This window comes from Physcomitrium patens, chromosome 10 (genome assembly GCF_059467195.1).
Source record: "Physcomitrium patens ecotype Gransden chromosome 10, ASM5946719v1, whole genome shotgun sequence".
NCBI lineage: Eukaryota > Viridiplantae > Streptophyta > Bryopsida > Funariales > Funariaceae > Physcomitrium > Physcomitrium patens.
The window spans coordinates 2,427,494-2,445,778 of record NC_143419.1 but is presented as its reverse complement, the minus strand read 5'-3'; the positions used below and the strand labels follow the sequence as shown (position 1 = coordinate 2,445,778).

At 43.0% G+C, this 18,285-nt stretch overlaps 5 protein-coding genes across 11 annotated transcripts; 4 read left to right on the top strand and 1 right to left on the bottom strand.

Annotated features, from left to right (window-relative positions):
• The first annotated feature begins 1,566 nt into the window (after window positions 1–1,566).
• Window positions 1,567–6,194, top strand: LOC112287730 (uncharacterized). Of its 6 annotated transcripts, none has more exons than XR_002971396.2 (4): window positions 1,567–1,836; window positions 2,187–2,291; window positions 3,158–5,611; window positions 5,750–6,194. XR_002971396.2 is itself a non-coding variant. In XM_090253413.1 (3 exons), the coding sequence occupies exon 3, from the start codon at window positions 3,602–3,604 to the stop codon at window positions 5,441–5,443; it is 1,842 nt and encodes a 613-aa protein (XP_090109539.1). In that variant the 5' UTR covers window positions 1,567–1,836; window positions 2,187–2,291; window positions 3,158–3,601; the 3' UTR covers window positions 5,444–6,194. The 6 variants fall into 6 exon arrangements, 2 of the variants coding, with proteins under 2 accessions (XP_090109539.1, XP_073392821.1); XR_002971395.2 differs by having other exon boundaries at window positions 1,572–1,836; window positions 2,169–2,291; XR_016504947.1 differs by having other exon boundaries at window positions 1,629–1,836; window positions 3,202–5,611.
• A 2,227-nt stretch (window positions 6,195–8,421) lies between these two features.
• Window positions 8,422–10,382, top strand: LOC112287731 (magnesium-chelatase subunit ChlI). Its single transcript, XM_024531065.3, has 3 exons — window positions 8,422–8,778; window positions 8,905–9,537; window positions 9,706–10,382. Exons 1-3 carry the CDS (start codon window positions 8,536–8,538, stop codon window positions 10,123–10,125), a joined length of 1,296 nt encoding a protein of 431 aa, XP_024386833.1. The 5' UTR covers window positions 8,422–8,535; the 3' UTR covers window positions 10,126–10,382.
• A 477-nt stretch (window positions 10,383–10,859) lies between these two features.
• LOC149988197 (uncharacterized) lies at window positions 10,860–12,454 on the bottom strand. The gene is made up of 2 exons (XM_090253414.1): window positions 12,001–12,454; window positions 10,860–11,009 (listed from the first exon to the last, which is right to left on the bottom strand). The coding sequence occupies exons 1-2, from the start codon at window positions 12,350–12,352 to the stop codon at window positions 10,939–10,941; spliced, it is 423 nt and encodes a 140-aa protein (XP_090109540.1). The 5' UTR covers window positions 12,353–12,454; the 3' UTR covers window positions 10,860–10,938.
• An 85-nt stretch (window positions 12,455–12,539) lies between these two features.
• Window positions 12,540–16,499, top strand: LOC112287732 (nuclear transcription factor Y subunit C-4). 2 transcript variants are annotated; one of them, XM_024531067.3, is made up of 3 exons: window positions 12,540–14,288; window positions 14,521–15,141; window positions 15,605–16,499. In XM_024531067.3, the coding sequence occupies exons 1-2, from the start codon at window positions 13,920–13,922 to the stop codon at window positions 15,115–15,117; spliced, it is 966 nt and encodes a 321-aa protein (XP_024386835.1). In that variant the 5' UTR covers window positions 12,540–13,919; the 3' UTR covers window positions 15,118–15,141; window positions 15,605–16,499. The 2 variants fall into 2 exon arrangements, with proteins under 2 accessions (XP_024386835.1, XP_024386834.1); XM_024531066.3 differs by lacking the exon at window positions 15,605–16,499 and having other exon boundaries at window positions 12,681–14,288; window positions 14,521–15,452.
• Window positions 16,500–16,879: 380 nt separating this feature from the next.
• LOC112287733 (large ribosomal subunit protein P2w) lies at window positions 16,880–17,916 on the top strand. The gene is made up of 3 exons (XM_024531068.3): window positions 16,880–17,040; window positions 17,226–17,455; window positions 17,732–17,916. Exons 1-3 carry the CDS (start codon window positions 16,953–16,955, stop codon window positions 17,756–17,758), a joined length of 345 nt encoding a protein of 114 aa, XP_024386836.1. The 5' UTR covers window positions 16,880–16,952; the 3' UTR covers window positions 17,759–17,916.
• Window positions 17,917–18,285: the final 369 nt, after the last annotated feature.

Sequence of the window (18,285 nt, the reverse complement as noted above, 5' to 3'; positions counted from 1 at the left end):
CATATATATTCGAATGTAACTTCAGATTCTTCATAAGTTTTTCTAATAGTAAAATTTCATTAATTTGAAAAATAAGTTTTATCTGCAAATTTCCAGAAAGAATAATACTGTGTACATTAAAATAAAACTACTGTCTGTTTTGTTTTGTTTTGTTTTGTTCCCCACTCCCCCTCCCCTTATTACAGTGGATTATCTTGTAGAAGAATTTATAAATCTATCGAACAGGTGATTATGTAATTTTGAAGGTTAAGAATACTTTGCCACTCCATATGTATTTGATTGTAAAAAATACAAGGGTCTACGTGAATTTAAAGCAGTGAATCAATAACATTAAGTTACAATGAAAATATAAAATACATTAGTGGTTAAATTCATACAAACACACCACATCTATTTATTTATGCACCAAAAACAATCACAATACACCACAATTTTACCAAAGTGATACTTTCATGCAGCTTATACAAATTCGTGCATCATCTTTGAGTTTATTCAACTCCAAGTGTGGATATGAAGTAGCTATAACACAAAGTCTGAAAGCCCCTTAAATATAACAATTGACCAAACTTGAAAAATTCCTTTAAAATTAATTATTCATTAATGACGAGACTTGTCTCATGTAAGAAAGGTTCATTAATTTTGCTTTATTCCTTTTTCTAATGATTCCTACAAAAAGTTCCATGACTTATGGCATGTCTGCAGGTTCTTGTAGACCTTTGCTGCATTACATATGGGTTTTAATAAGTGATTATAAAAATAAACTAACAACGACACTTTGTTTTGTTTTAATTGTTAGCCAAGTGGAGTTGATGTCAAAGCAAAGTTAGCATGCAAAGATGTTGTCTCAAGGCAAAAATATTCTAATAATAACAATATCCATCATCATTATCGAAATTTTCATGACATTTATTGCCATATTTAGCATTGGGTATATGTGAATAATTAATGTGTGTATGTGTGTGATTTTTATTTTATTTTATTGGTTTTGCATAAATTCTAACAAATTCTAACAAATTGTGACGAATTGGGAATATCTTAGAAACAAAAAGAGTAATATTAAAAATAAATAAAGAATAGTGAGAATAAAATCTATAGATTTTGTATACACCAACTTGGTGAAGAGCACAAGTGGTGAAGTTGTAACATGAAAAATGTTGTTGAAGGATCCGAGCCAAATCTCATGGTCACCAAGTTAGCGGCACAAGATGGGCGAAGTCTATCTCGAGAGGGTACCGTGGCCTTCAAACCCTTTCAAAGGCACTCTATATTAGGGCACCTCGAAATCGCCAACTGGCAGGGAACAGCGTGCAGCAGCAGCAACATGCCGCTGGGCACGACGACTTTTTTACTGTGGGAGCTTGGGGAACGAGACGAGAACGGATTGAGAACGAAGCGGGGCCAAGAGTCGTCTCGGGGGCGGCCACGGGGGTAGGTCGGACGCGCTTGTGGGGTCGCTAGTTCACCTAACAAACTCACTAATACCACAATTATTACTAATTAGCTTACTAAATAGGTGACTAGTTTGTGTTGGCTGTAGTACGCATCTGCCAGCGGGAAAGCGCGATCAGTTTGCGAGGTGCCTGATGAGCTTCGGAGCTTCAAAGCTTCCCGGTCCTGGTGGCGCAGTTTCATGCATCGAAAGTGGGAGATGGAGGAGGCATGGGTGGACTGAGTCGCAAGTAATAGCAACCTGTCTTTCCTGAGATCATCGGCCCGAAAGATCGAAGGCTACCGGAACTCATCATTCCCAGCAATCAGCCTTTACAGCTGGGAGGATGCTGGAGGACTCTTAGTTGTGTCAACCGCGCCTTTACCACTCACGGGATACGCATGCAGGTCTGTCGGGGAGGAGGGAAGAAGAGAAAGCGAGAGAATCCGGGTTCCCGTCCTTAGTTTTGACTGCCTTGATGATTGTTTGTTGGTCGGTATGAGTTGGGTACCGTTTTTTAATGGGTTTTGTGAACTGGGTTCAGCGTACATGTGGTTGGTGTGATGAGAGGGGTTGTTACGTATGTGGGTTAGATTTTTTGGGATGATCGTTTAGTGATTATGAGTTGTATCAGAGTGGGCTTTGTGGGTTTCTGTCGGCGTGACTTTTTGTGGGTGACTGTTAGGAGGTATTGGGGTTAGGAGGTTGGATGCGATAATGAAGCAGAGTATTGATGCAGATGTGTTTTTCATTGAAGCTGACGCGATTGAAACATCGGTGTTGGTAGCGGTTATTGGAGGCAATAGTGGCGGTTCTTAAGCCATCAAATTTTCTGAGGATAGTGGAACAGTTCCGCGTGATTGTGAGTTTCACATGCCCCGTCTGGTTTACTTGCGTGAGTTGAATGCGTTTATTGAGTTCCATCTGCTGCTTCACTCCGTTTTCAGGACTTAGTGATGTTTGCATATCTGCCCTACGGTGAGTTCGATTAAACGAAATTCATTGGTAATGCCTTTTATTTATTTATTTATTTATTATTATTATTTTTTGGTGTGAAGTAACTAATGCGATTCTACTGTGCATCCGAGTCGAATGATGATGATGCAAATCTAAGAGAGGTTGCCTTTGCGTTCCTAATATAGTTCTTACAGTTATTACTCACCACTGCAGTATTTTCCATGCCATGCTGTTTTAGGTCATAATGGTCTTCCAGAAAACATTGCGAGGATTACTGTTGTTACGTTTTGCCGTGAGCTCAGTGACGTCTGGCTTTGTACCAAAAGTATTCTCAGTTTTAGAGGTCAAGCGTGAGAGTGAGAGATTAATGCAATTGTAAATGTTGGACATAATGTTGATGACCAAGCTAGGGCGCGAATTACGGTGTTTTCTGTAAACTTGAAGTGGACGCTTAGACAGAGAAGAACAGACTCTGAACGAATATTATCTGCAATTTGGACTTGATAATCATACGTTTCATTTATGTGCAAGATGTAACGCAGAGTTATTTGTAGTCATTCGCAAATCCTCTTTCAAGGTGGCAGAGTCGTGTACAAAGATTCTTTTCAAGTTTTTACGTGGCCAAGGATTACTAGTAGTTTCTTCAACGATCTTGACAAGCAAGTTTCAGTTGATTTGAGAATCATAAGAACATTTGCATTCGATTTATCTTTTTTGCTCTAGTTCCATGGACATGATGATTGATTGTTAGCGTGCGGTGGTGTGGTCCAGGTGCTGCTTGACACAAGGTTAACTTGATGCTTTGTTGTCCCTAGGTGGGATGTAGAAAGAGCATATGGAATCCCGCGGGCTAGGGAAGCCTTTTATTTGGAGGGGCTGTGGCAAACAACTCAACATTTTTAGTCTAATTACCTCTAGTCTCTCAAACTTCTGACTGCAATCACGATATAATCAATAGCTCACATGAGCTCTACTGCTATTTCTTTCAAGATGAGATTCAGTACAGGGTGGCTAGACGATTCAATTTTGTCTTTCCAAGAGAAGTCTACGCATGCCATCTCTGCTTATCAGAAATGAGGAGTTATCGACGGACCTTGGAAAGGTGGAGATCGAATGGAAGGAAAAGTCTCCGAAATGCCCAAGAAAGTGTTGACTTGCAGAGAAATGACACCTAGTTGACGACGATAACGTGAATGTCCTAGCGAGTAGTAAACCATGGCTACTGAATGGTCCTTGAGTGAAGAGATCCGTCTCATACGGGAGCGAGTGAAGGTGCTCAACCAGATCCCGAAGGCATGCAAGCAGTTGTCAGAGAGATTCCGGGATCTGAAGCGAACTGTACAGTTCAATCAAGGCCAATGCACCTATCTATGTGACAGCTTCTCAGTTGTGCTTGACGAGTTGTCCTGGTCTATACAGAAGGAATATTCAAATATCCACCAGAAGGCCATCGAGTTGCAACGAAAGTCCGTCCGGCAGTGCGCGGACTTCGATCATTGTCTTTCACTTTGTAGGGACTCTTTTCTAGAATTGAATCATGCCATTCATGATGGCCAGGAGCTTGTCACAGCTTGCACTTTAGAGCACTGGTGTCGGTCAGCTATCATTATGTCAAATCCCTTTGATGCGCAGGATTCTGGACACAAGCAGTTCTTCAGGTCCCCGTTTGCCATTTGTCTTCGGAGATTTTTGTGGAGCCTGGATGTTGTTGAGAATGCCTTTATGGTACTGACAAGAAATCCCAACTTCAGATATCGTGAGCGTTTGAACCTCTACTTTGTTGACAAAGGTAGCAATAGCAACAATGGCCTTACACTTGAAAGCCTGACCGATCTTTTGATGGGAAACAAGGCCATGGATCTGAACATAATCAACACTTTGGTTAGCAATGCTCTTCACTTCCTCGAATTAAGCGACCGAAGAAACATGATGAGAAAACTTGAGGACATAGTGGACGACTCTTTTCGCCACGATTTCGAGTTCACCCAGCATCAGGCTATTGCAGAGTTCCTTCTGAAGAAGCTAAGTGGACCTTGTCCTCACATCGACTCTCTTCCGGAAACCTATTGGCTGGATCACAAAGATTTGGCGTGCATTCGGCATCTTGGGCATGGAGACCACAGTGTAACAGATGAATATGAGTGGTTTGGACGTAATGTTGCTGTCAAGGTCATCTCAGGTATTGACAAGGATTTTGTAGCTAAGAAGGCGGCAATGTTGGCCATGGTAAAACATCCGCTTGTGGTGCAGTTGATTGGGTGTGCATACAGAGAAGAGGATCGAACAGGAATGTTGGTCTTAGAGCTCATGGATCAGGATCTTCGATCACTCTTGAATTCTCGTTCCTCGATGGAGGCTCCTTTCAACTTGGTTGTTGCCATCGACATTATGCTCCAGGTAGCGAGGGCAATGGAACATCTCCATGATTTTCAGATAATCCATGGGGATCTGAGGACTGCTAATCTGCTAATCAAGCCTAGTAACTTCCCCGGGCGTGAGAAATTTCAAGTAAAGGTTTCAAATTTTGGACAAACGAAGTACAAGTTGGAGGGCAGGTCAAAGAGTGCTCATTGTGCAGGGAAACGTGGTGTTAAATTCGACGAAAGAATTCTTTGGAGAGCACCAGAGATCATTGGGGACCAGGTTGGTGATGGAGAAAGGTTAACAGCGTCCGCCGATGTTTACAGTTTTGGCTTAATTTGTTACGAAATTCTCACTGCGAAGTTGCCATATGGGGATATAACGCTTGGATCATTGTCTGAGAAAGTCATCTCAGGCGAGAGGCCGGAGCTGCCATCATATTGCCCCGACTACCTAGCAGAATGTATCCAACAATGCTGGGTTCCGGTACCTGAAGACAGGCCTACCTTTGGGGAGGTCTGCGCACGTATGGCTTATTATAAAAAATTGATACTGATGAGGAGCACGAGGAAGCATTGGTACCCTCCCGATTTCATTGAGTTGGAGAAGATTCTTATCTTGAAAAGTGGTCGACTTGCGTTTGACAGCGAAAACGGCAGTGGGGACAAAGCTTCGTTATTGAATGAGCAGCACTAAAGCTGTAGTCCCCAATGTTTCTATCTGTAATTAAATAGGGATGCGAACTCTATATTCCAGTGATTGTCCGAGGAGTATGAAGCAGAGTTTGGTGCAATGTTGTGTGAAAATATGCAATTTTACAGGGGCAGTGACCTAGTGCTTCTATGCAGTTGCATATCTGTTCAGGTAATATTGTTGATACGAATCGCTCTTAAAGATTACTTTTATTTCCTTTTTGTTTATGGCTTTGAGTGGTAATCTTTCTTACAAAAATGCGTTCAATACAATGCAACATGTAAGATTCCCTGTGCTGCATGAGTTCAGGCTCGGAGACGCATGTTCGTTCTTGGAGCTGGCTCCATGTTCGTCCGTCCTGCACAATTTCTGCCATCCTAGTACAGTGTTTAGCGCCCACCTGAGTTTCAGTAGGATTTTGTTACAGCCCTAAGGTCGGGACAGCAATTCCCTTATCAGGCAAGGCACGAGTGATGGGTAGAAGAAATTGGATTGTTCTATGCTAGGCATTCAAAGAAAACATTCTTTTGTGTTGAGATTCCACTTCGCGTTTATTGTGGAACGGGGCTAATTGTGCTGCATCGCAGCAATCTTTCTCCCAATTCCGTAATTCATGTCTATTGAAGTGGTTTTCTTTCAGGTTGAAGAGCCTAAAAACTCTTTGCTTATGGCACCTTTTGGAGTGTATGAGCAGCTCTGTAAAACGTATTTGTTACGATTGTAAGTTCCGTAAGGACGGCTTTGTTCATTGTCCCATTTAGTATATCTGGCTGAGGGTCAAAGATGTCTTAGGTGCTGCTTGATGCGCTCACATTCTACTGGAGTGCTACAAATCTCAGACCTCGCTGGTATTGAAAACAACAGAAGCTTTAGGAACAGAAAGAATATCAACTTTCAAATTTAAAACTGTTTCTGACCACTTTTAACTCATATATACACTTACGTTTGTGAAAGTGTGTCACATTCATGTGATCAGAATACTCATTTGCAAGTTTATTGTGAATAGCATGAAGACCAAATTACGTTCTTTAGCATTGATAACTAAGGTGCTCTTTGATCACTTTTTTTCTAAACAGTGTGTAACCTGTGAAGGGTCCCAGTGCGCCATTGAAATTGCTCATTACTCAACCAACCAATAAAATAAAAAATTAGAAAGGATCAAAATGGAGATGAGTAGAATGGCCTGACTATACAACTTAGTGGTCCTGATGCAATCATTTTATGAAAGTGCAAAGAGCTAAATTTGTAGATTCAACAATCTAACTGTATGGTGTTGTATGCAGTATATTTAAAATGTAAACCATATTTTATGAGATTGACATACATTAAATTTGTAGGGAAGCACAAAAACATATTAGTTTGTTAGACACATTTTATTGAAAGGCCTAAGTTTGCATACAAATTGGTTTTTACTTGGGTCTTAAATAGAAATTCAGAAGTTATATTGTAGATATTTATAAGCACTAATGACAACTAAAAGGATAGACTAATTTTTAAATGTCTTAGTCTAATATTTGTTTTTTAAATAGATATACAAAGTCCTATAAGAAGTAAAGAGGTTTAAATATAAAAATCATGTATTCAAATGATTGTTAAATAAAAGATAACAAGATAGTTTTAAAGTGATCACAGTTAGAAAAACTTCTTTTGAATTTTCAAAAAGATGTTTAACATTATAGAGTAAATGATGTAATGTATTACAAAACTAGAGTCACATACTCTATCTATCTATCTAATCTTAATTCTAAATGCATAAAAGTCTTTCTTTTTAATAAATTATTTTTACCAAGTATACAATGATGGCAAATCATTTCCAAGCATACAAATTTGTGCAAACACTATTGCAATCCCTCAATAAACATATAGTTGTAAAATTTAAAAATTCTTTAAATCTATCAATTTGATGGTTTTCTTAGGAAGAATCAATAATTAAACAACTTGTGTTTTTTTAGAATACTTATTAAGTAACTTTGACATTTAAGTCAAAATCTCAATTCACACACACAAATCATTTTATCTAAAAATATACACTTTGATTTAATAAGCATTTATCAATAAAATCAATATATCTTGTAATTATTCCATATTATATAATTTTTTAGAATACATCATGCAAGGTATTAAGATAGATTTTAGAAAATACAACACTCAATACAAAAAAAAATTAAAAATGAAAAATTTAATTATATATATTATAATTAGTACTGCATCAAACAACTTCTTTTCAATACCTAGATAGGATTTTGTCAAAATATAATGATTAGTTTATAGAATAATTACACATATAGGAGTTGATAGTATTTCCAATGCTATAATATCTACATATTTTTATTTTATTTCGTTCTTATAATTTATAATATTATTTTTAATGGAAAGAAACGTACATGGATTTTTAAAAAATATATTTAATTCATCTTTTCTTTTATATATATATATATATATATATATATATTATTTTTTTAAGGATTTAATAAAAAAAATTGAACGTTAAATTTTGAAATATATCAATGATAAAATTGGTACGTTTACAGGCGTAATACAAATATGAATGATAAAAACACATTGAAAATTAAAATTAAAATAAATATAAAGCTTATATCTTAATAATTTTATCACCACAGAAAAAAAAATTGTTACTGTAATTATTACATGAGAGTTCCAAACAACAAAAATGGTGGTACTCCATCTTAGTTCAAGGATAATCTACAATCCCTTTTTTACAGGAGGGGCAACACATCCGGGTCGGACATGATCTCATCCGGATATCAAGCGGGTATCTCGATGCGCCGACGTGGAAGTCCACGTCACAGGATTGAAGGATGGCTGTGGTGTGAACGAGTCGAGGGTAGCGGCAGCGGGGAGTGGCGAGAACCAGGAGCCATATCCAGTGGAGGGCCCAGCCCAGCCAACGCCCACCACAGGATTCTCCTCACCCATCACTTGTCTTCATCCCCATTGCAAAATTTGCAATCCCCTCACGTTCCTCTTCGCGAATTCCTCAGCCTCTGCTCTTGTTGAGCAACTCCATCGCTAGTTTGCTGATTCGATTTGAAATTTTGTTTGAGCAGGGTGTTGTTTTTTTCCCGAGGGTAGCGATGGCGTTATTGGCGCGCGGAGCTGTTGCAGCTGTTGCTGCAGTTGGGTTTAGCAACACCACTAGCAAGCAGGGTCACCAGAATGGTGGAAGCAACGGAGTGTTGGCATTCCGAGGGAATGCGTTCTGCCGGGCAGTGGCGGCTAGGACCTCTTCCGTTGGATGCCAAGTGCGGGTGAAGCGAGGTGCTGGACCTTTGAGGGTCACCAATGTGGCGACCTTGGAGCAGGAGACATCCGCCGAGGTGTGGTTTGTGTGCTTCTCATTCCTCGTATTAGGATTGATTTTGAATTTCCTCTGGTTGTGTGGGTGGTTTAGTTTGTGGTGCGTTGAGCTTATCAGCATGATGGGATGGGATTTTTGGACACAGAGTTCCTCTAAAGGTGACGCTCGTCCCGTGTTCCCCTTCACTGCCATTGTCGGGCAAGAAGAGATGAAGATGTGCCTGATTTTGAATGTTATCGACCCTAAGATTGGAGGTGTCATGATCATGGGGGATCGTGGAACTGGTAAGTCGACCACTGTTCGTGCTCTTGTAGACTTGCTGCCCGAAATTCAGGTCGTTGCTGGAGACCCTTTCAACTCTTCCCCAGAAGACCCCGAGTTGATGAGCGAGGAGGTCAGGAAGAGGGTGCAGGCGAACGAGAGCCTGCCAGTCACTACTTCACGAATTAACATGGTGGATTTGCCCCTTGGAGCCACCGAGGATCGTGTCTGCGGGACAATCGACATTGAGAAGGCTCTCACAGAGGGTGTGAAGGCCTTCGAGCCGGGTCTATTGGCGAAGGCTAACCGTGGAATTTTGTACGTCGACGAGGTTAACCTGCTTGACGACCATTTGGTAGATGTATTGTTGGATTCTGCAGCATCTGGATGGAACACTGTTGAGAGAGAGGGTATTTCAATCTCGCACCCTGCCCGATTCATCCTAATTGGGTCTGGTAACCCGGAAGAGGGAGAGCTCCGACCTCAGCTGTTGGATAGATTCGGCATGCACGCCCAGGTAACATTAACATACTATAATGCTCTAATTTATCAAACGTACTGTAGGCCAATGCTGTATACTAAATTCCAGATCGAGATCATGAATGAGGCCGTCTTGCTGTATGCGAAGTCCTGTATTTTCTGGCTTAAGTGCTCTTTTAAAAGGTTTCTGAATGGCTGGATGCAGGTTGGAACAGTGAAGGATGCCGAGCTGCGTGTTAAGATTGTGGAAGAGCGAGGGATGTTTGATGCGAACCCCAAGTCTTTCCGTGTAAATTATGACATAACCCAGAAGGAGCTCCGCGACCGAATTGACAATGCTCGCGCTATTTTGTCTGGCGTGAAGGTGCCACATGATTTGAGAGTAAAGATTTCGCAAGTCTGCTCAGAGCTCGATGTTGACGGACTGAGGGGTGACATTGTTAGCAACAGGGCTGCCAAGGCCTTCGCTGCCTTCCAAGGAAGAACTGAAGTGACTGCTGAAGACATCAGGGCTGTCATGCCCAACTGCCTGAGGCATCGGTTGAGGAAGGACCCTCTTGAATCTATTGACTCCGGAACGTTGGTCGTAGACAAGTTTAACGAGGTCTTTGGATTCGCTTCTTAGATATGTTGAGATATGCAACCCAAAGTAGTTTGGAAAGCTTAGAGTTGGCGACAATTTTATGTCACCGGAGAGGTGATAAATCGGCTCGTTTTATGAGGAGTTCTGAATATCACCAAATTGACAGTGCGGCTTATTAACAGGTATTCCGACAGTGGTTTCCTAGAAATGCTACAAAGATCTGAAATAGTCGCTTCTTGTTTCATCGTTCCTGTCTTTACAATGGTATTGATGAATCTTGCGCTTGAACGTGCACAATACTCACTGGTTCAAAGTTTTGCATGGAGATGCGCGCACAATCCGTGTGCTCTGTGTATCTTGGTGAAATGGAACTTTTTATCACCTACTAGTCCCTGTCTTCGATGCTTCCAGTGTGACATGCTACGCTATTCGCTTGGTAATTTGTTCATGTCCGCATCCGAGTCAGACCAGCTTGTCGAGGAAGAGCATGACAGTCCGCTTCTGGTAACTGATAGAATTTGAGAATGGTTCCCTGAAGAAGCATAAATTACCTTCAAATACTTTGGATGGAACGTTGCATGAGTTCATTTGGGATAGAATGGCCAGTAGCCCTCTTCACCTTTCAAACATGTTTCGTCAAGGAAATGGCAATGCCTCAAATAGAAGTGGGAACATCGGATGAATATATCACCCGTATATTCTAGTTATTGACGGTAATGGCTAGTATGTTATTGTGTAAAGGTTGTCGAAGTCACAGTTGGCGATTATTCGTCGGATGTGTGAAATCTTGTTGTCGAAAACTCTAACACTTGCACGACCATTGCTCTGACACCCGTTACAGCATCCAAATTACAACTAGGCTTCACAAGAAGCTTGAGCGTGGGGCCACACATACTTCTCATGCCCTTCCCAATTATTGTCATTTTCTGCGCATCAGTTTGTGCACACACAATATAACATTAGGAAGACGCTTATGTCATTCCACAAGCGGTTCGTCCCATTGGGTCTACACTGCCACGAGACATCGACGGGTAACAGAACGACTTGACCTGCTCAGTGGTTGTGCATGTAGAGCCTGCAGTCGAGATCACCATCTGCCTGTACAGTTTTTTCTGCAGACTTTTCACAGCAATTGATGTAAACGAAAATTATTTTCAGCAACATTTTTGTGAGTGGCAGATTCCACCACGGGGATTAATTCTTAGACTGGCTTAAAGTTTCACGTTCCGAAATTCGCATGCAGTGCAATCACGGCACCTATACCAGATCTTCACACGTGATGTCAGATATATGCGGGGGTTAACATTACTTTGTACACACTGAGCTGAAATGTCGTCTGCTTTACAGAGAGATGGAGAACAATTTCAGCAATGTGAATTTTAACGCACTAAATCTGATCCACCTTTGATCTGGAATCATAATGATATCCAGACATGTGTGCGCTTTGCCTTAGCTGTCAAATACATTGGGCCATTATCTTACTCACATACATATATGTATATATCTATATATATATATATATATATATATAGACACATAGATGCATTCTAGAAAAAGAAGTCAGCCCAATAGTCATCTTTAGGTCTTGCAGTGGTTCTTCCTAGAGGAATCCAACGAGCTGAAGACCCCTGAAGCAGGCTTCAACTCCCATCACTCTCAGAATGGCAACTGTCAATTCACTTTGAGTTCACAAAAACCAATACTCAAGAATTCACAAGTTAATGCAGCACGTCTCCTCACTGCCGAGGCTCTTCAGAAGAAGTACAGTACGTCGTTCGCTTCACACAAGTTCACACTGCGATTGTTGTTTCTCGTTCCAGTACAGCAGAGGACCCACACACCTGATTTGTATGTGCGTGCATGGACAGCCAGCCAGAAAGAGAGATAAATACATATATTCATAAGACCACGGCTTACGGGAATGTGCAGCATTCATCGCATTCCTCCTACTCTCCAAGCCTTCATCCCTATGTCTCGAAATATCGAAGCAAGAATCGGGAATCGAGGAACAGTCAGTCAGCGAGGAATGAAAAGAGACAGAAAGCTCCATTCCGAAATGGCTTCCTTCTGACGCAATCCTAAATTCACACCGAAACCGCCTCGACAGAAGCTTGATTTCAGTCCTACAAAGATTGCACTCCCCAGGGCGATCGCCCGCCAGTCTCACGCAACCCACAAACTCGTCGATCGCCTCGATCGCGATTGATAATGCTAAGTTGTGGCGATGAAAAGCGAAAAAGCACGGAAGGACACATCCGAGGGTTTCCATGAGCCATCACCCCCCACATGGCGAGTGGGAACGAGTTCGGGAACGGCGAGTAGAACAAGGAAGGGAACGTGGGTGGTGAGATCTGATAGGCCAATGGTTGGACGGGAACAAATAGGGGATAGAACGTTTGGGCGGGCGGGGCGGGGATAAGGCTCTTATCCGGGCGTCTGCAGACCATGGCAGCCTTGGTTGCAGCTCCCCCCTCTCCTTTCGCCAGTTACTGTGAGCTCTGGGGCTTGAGTCTCGGTTAAGGGGCCCCGCCCACGCCAGACCTCCCTCCTTCCACCTCCTCGCGCCGTCCCTATCGCCGCGCTATCCATCGCGCAATCCGATGGGAAGCATTAGCAGCGGTAAGTGCACCATGCGGGGATTCCAGGTCGAAATCTCTTGCCATGTGCGCAAAGACTAGTGCAATAATCACGCTGCCGCGGTTGGGATTGGAGCTTGTGAAGTGCGGTGAGGAAGGGAGGGTTGGTCGCGGTTGCTGCCCGATTGGAGCGTGATTGCGGTTGGCGGGAGTGTCGGCGAGTTCGTGGTGAGGATTTCCTACTTCGGACGCGGACCGGTTGGACTGGCTGGTTTTGAGTGGGTCGTTGCTGTAGAGTGTCCACTCGTTGGTGCGGGGCAGATGTGATGGAGAGTGTGAAGGAGGCAAGAGACGGGCGGGGAGAGCGGTAGTCGAAAACTGTGTACCGATTGTCTGGAAAAGTCTCCTTCTGCCAGGTTTTATGTGACGGCTTTCGATACCGACTTTGCAGGCTAAACTGCTCACCCTCTGTGCCTCGAAGTCGCTGCAATTGGGAAGTGGAAACTCTCGTAATAATCTGGACCTGGTGTTGTTGTTTACGGTTGGCTTCGAACAGGTTGAGGAGCGTGCGAAGGGTGTTCTGGAATTTTTCGAGTCTTAGAAAGCACCTACTTAAAAAGAAAGAACTTAAGTGCACGCATAACTGAATAAATCAATTTGTCGAGAATACAAGCAGCCTTGAGAGCTGCATTAGAGTATACTCTAAGTAGCTTAAACCATTTTAGTATTATCGTAGAATATATCGCTAGGACGTTTCACTTTCTTCGGGTAGTTCATCTTAGGGAGCTATTAGAACCTCACCTAGTTCGGGAAGTAGTTTTTGTGCTTTCAGCTCGATTCTCGATCCTTCACTGCAGTACCAACTGCTGCGAAAACCACCCAATCCGTCGACACTATTGAACATGTGTTTTGAAATATAGCATAGTTCTGCTCCAGTAACACTGAACCTTAGATTATATAAGTGTAATTAAACGTCAGAAAGTGGCCGAGTGATTCAAACCTGTCATAGAATCAGCGCTCTGAATCACTTCTATCTGGTAGTGTGAAGAGTACAATACCTGGAATATAGTTGTAGACAGGTAGTGTAATACACTGACTGATCTCCGTTGAGGTGTTCCTCTTGTTATAAAATTAAAAAAAACTGGAATCTCACTACATACAGTAATAGTATCTCGAAGGATCTTGACAGTCCCATTGCGCGTAGTATATTTCTTGTAAACGACATACCAGCAGTAATAGTTCGACACTGCTTACTCGATCATGGAGAATCATCAACAGCTTGCTCAGCAGCAAGCACAACAACAACAGCAGCAAGATGTGCAGCAGCAGCAGCAGCAACAACAACACCAGCAGCAGACCATGAACAATATGATGGCCCAGCAGCAACCTCAGATGCAGTACTCACAGAACATGGGTATGCAACAATCATACCAAGGCCCTCAGTCGTTAGGGGGAGGCCCGGAAACCTCGCCATCCCAAGGGGGACAGATTCAAGGACAGTCTCCAGGGGCTTATCCGACGGCCTTAGCTCAACAGCAGCAGGCACAGCTTAGTTATCAGCACCTCCAGCAGCAGCACCAACAGCAGCTGCAGATGTTCTGGGCTAACCAAATGAGTGAGATCGAACAGGTCTGTTATTCATTAATTATCACAAAATCTGTGGCCGACTGTTCTACGTTGTTGACAGTGGATTCTATTGGGAATTCAGTGTAGTTGCAAGCATTTTAATGCAGTTTTCATCTTAAACTGTGGATTCTATTGCTTGCAACTTGCAACATATTGGAGCAATATTGGTCTAGGCTGTTAGAGTTTTTGTTTTGGTCATTTCGAACATATTTTTTTGAGTATATTTGGTGAACAGGTCAACGATTTCAAGAACCATCAACTGCCTCTTGCGCGCATCAAGAAGATTATGAAGGCAGACGAAGACGTCCGAATGATCTCTGCAGAAGCACCAGTCCTTTTTGCAAAAGCTTGCGAGATGTTCATCTTGGAACTCACGCTCCGTTCATGGATACACACCGAAGAGAACAAGCGGCGCACTTTGCAGAAGAACGACATTGCAGCTGCTATCACTCGCACAGACATCTTCGACTTCTTGGTGGATATCGTCCCGCGTGACGAGCTCAACAAGGAAGACGGTCTTGGCGTCCCTCGAGGTGCCATGCCGGTTGGTAGCCCTGTGAGTTACGAAGGAGTGTATTACGTACAGACACCGCAAGGCCCAGTTCCGCAAGCCGCAATAGGCTCTCCTGCCATGATGGGCAACTCGATGATGGGCGTGAGGCCAGCCATGGCTATGGACCCGACGGCTATGTACCAACCGCAGCCGCAGTCGCAGCCGCAGCGACCCCCAATGCAGTACATGCAGCAGCAAGCTCCGATGCAGCAGATGTGGCAACAGCAACCAACTCAAATGCCACCTAATCAGCAAGCTGGGATGCCGCCAAATAGTTGACGAATTTGATTGTGGCGTTTGCAGGTGAGCGGCGCGGTTGGATTGTATTCTAGGGTTGTGAAAGTACGGATCGATGTAGACTGGGGTCGATGTAGACTGGTGAGCAATGGGCTTTGCACGTGAAGGACTCACAGATGTGTGATTGCTTGGGGATCTCCTTGATGATAAAGCAGCTTAGAGCATTCAGTAGTTTGGTCTTTGATTGACAGGCAAGTTCCTTGAACATGGTTTGTCAATGTTTCTTGGCCTGATTGTTCGGGCTCTGGTTGTGGCGTCTGAAACTGTATACTATTTTCAATCTGTTCTCTAAAAGCCTTTGGATACTTAAATGAAAACTTCAAGACTCTGCTTGGCTCTCTGTGTTGATGAACTTGGTTCTGGATCCATTGGTAAGATCCCGAGCCTAAGAGACATGTTTTCCCTTTTGCTAATGGCATTGTGTGATGGTCTAAATGTCGTGTGTGCTCATTTTGAAATTGGTGCACAGAACTTGGGAAGGGAGCCTCCTCGAGGTCACGAGGTGAGCTATCGTCATCCGTGGAGGCGGTCTTCCTTTGGATGCTTATCCTTGAGTTCCTGTAGCTCTCTTTGTCATTTTTTGCCAAGCTTTATCACTTCGGACAAATTTAGACATGGAGTAAAGTGAAGGATTGCAATTTACATCCCTGAATCCCGCCAACCCGTTCCATGGATAACATCCGTGTACTGCGGGATTTGTATGAACAAAGACTTGCACACGACGATGTCTATGAAATTAGCAGAAGCGGGAATGACCCTGCATCAGCTTCTCGTCCCATAATTCCCCTGATAAAAACTCCCGGAGATATACACTGGATGCTCATTCAATTATAGTGAGCTTCTACGCTACTTTGTGACCACACATGTTCCAACTATCAAATAAGCTTACGTAGAAGCATTGGTGATCAAGAAAGTATAGAATTTTTCTACAGGCGGCTGTTGAAATGTGTCTGCAACACACCGCGAATGTTCCCGAAGGCATTCAAGTCTGAAGAGAGTTGCGAATGGTCTGCTTTAAGCGAAGGACATGTCTCACCGTCGTCATCACCGTGAAGGTGGTTGTCTCAAACGAGACTGTATGGGCCGAACCTTGGAAGACAGCTGACTCCACGGTCTCATCACCTTATCAAGCATCAATGTTAGAATTAAGTACCATTGAAACACTGAGGCTATGATCAAGGACCTGTACGGCAATGACAGCCTAAGCTCGCAACCTAGCAATATTATAGCCTGTATTGTAAAAATTGCCCCCCAGGCCGCTTCTGGAGCCATGCCTCACACATAATGTAGACTCCTGAAGTGCATAAATTAGTGCTGTCGGCCATTACATGTGAACACAATATTATTGATTGGATTTCAGAATACTCTAGTGTAAATTAACACACGTGGATTGAATCGTGATCGCGCACTGTCTTCATGTCGTGACTCGTTATGAAAGTAAGGAAAGAGAGCATACAAATGAATCAACGGACCTCAATTCGAAACAGAACTAACAGAATAGTGGTCTGTGACGGGAAAATAAAACAGTCAATTGAGGCTCATTGAAGAAAACTTCGCCATATATCCCAAGGTCGTCATCATCGTCGGTGACGAAAAACAGGAATTCGTCGATTCTGTAGCGGTCAATCCAGGGGACTTTCCAGCCGCTGGATGGGAATTTCTCTCGCGACATCTGAGCCGTCGAAGATATTAGGGTTTCGTTGAAGAAGCTTTTGGGTGCTCCTTGCAATGTCTCTTTGTTCCCGCTTGCAAGGTTGTGTTTGCTCTTGCGCTGGTCCATATCCCTTCGATCTTTGTGCTATTTACCATCCGTCAAAATGAAAGTTGTCGCTGCATACCTTCTGGCTCTTCTGGGGGGCAATCCTTCCCCCAGTGCAAAGGATATAGAGGCCATCCTCGGCGCAGGTAATCCAGATCGTGATAGTTTCTAATGTAGCCCTATTTTTATGTTGCTTCTGTGAAACGGTTACAGGGATTGTGACGATTCTGGAAATTTCTTGCTGCGATTTTTTTGAAGTTATGTGAATGTCCTTTGAGGTTAAGTAATCACCTCTGAAACCTGAGGTTCTGAATGACGAGATTACTTGCAGTTGGAGCTGAGGCCGACGCCAGCAGGGTTAGCCTACTGTTGAAGGAGTTGGAAGGCAAGGACATCTTGGAAGTGATTGCCGCTGGAAAGGAGAAGTTTGCATCCGTACCCTCAGGCGGAGGTGGTGGTGTCGTCGTAGCTTCTGGAGGTGGTAGCTCCGCTGCTGCTGCTCCTGCTGAGGAGAAGAAGGAAGAGGCCAAGAAGGAGGAGGAGAAGGAAGAGTCTGATGATGTAAGTGTTTTCTGATGATATGTTCATTTCCCGTACACACTTGTTACGTTCTAATATTTCGCTCTTCCTTCTAGGGACCTTACTGCTCAAGTTCCAGTGAGGGGAACTTCTGGGTCCATTTAGGGTTTTAACCTCCGCGTCCATATCCTACACCCCTGCGTCTCCACTTTTTGTTGGACCAGAGGTTTTTGACAAATGCATTAATATTTAGGTTTAGGGTTTTCTTCCTTAAAATCCTTTTATTCATCTTACATATCACTACGTTGCTCTGTGCAGGACATGGGCTTCAGCTTGTTTGACTGAGTGCAACGAATCGACTGTATTGATCTAGTACATTTAAGAGGAATAGACCTTTCTGTACTCGTTGTCGTTGAAATCCTCCAACTGTGGCCACAGCTTGTGGGATCACAATGTATGGATATGTTACCATTTGTTAATCACGATCCTTGTTTTGGCAGCAACAGCTTGAGAACAATGACTTGAAATTCCATCTCTCCTTTTCGAATTATGTGGTATTGGTTGACTGAGTCTTGGATTGTAGTGCTCGTTTGATGGGATAATTGGACCTGAGATAGCGCATACTTTGAACACTTTGTGGAACGATCCTGACATGTGAGAAATTCTCGTGAAATCATGAAAGTTAGTGTGCTTTGTTGTATCTATGTACGATCTGCTTACTCTTTCGTGTATGGTTTGCTATTAAGGTTGTCGCAGCCAACCGCGTTTCACAATGTCATGGATTGTGTTCGGTGATTTAATTGGCGCAAACGAGATTTGTATGTTGTCAAATATGTATATCAGCACCTGATTTAAACATCTGGTATTACTGT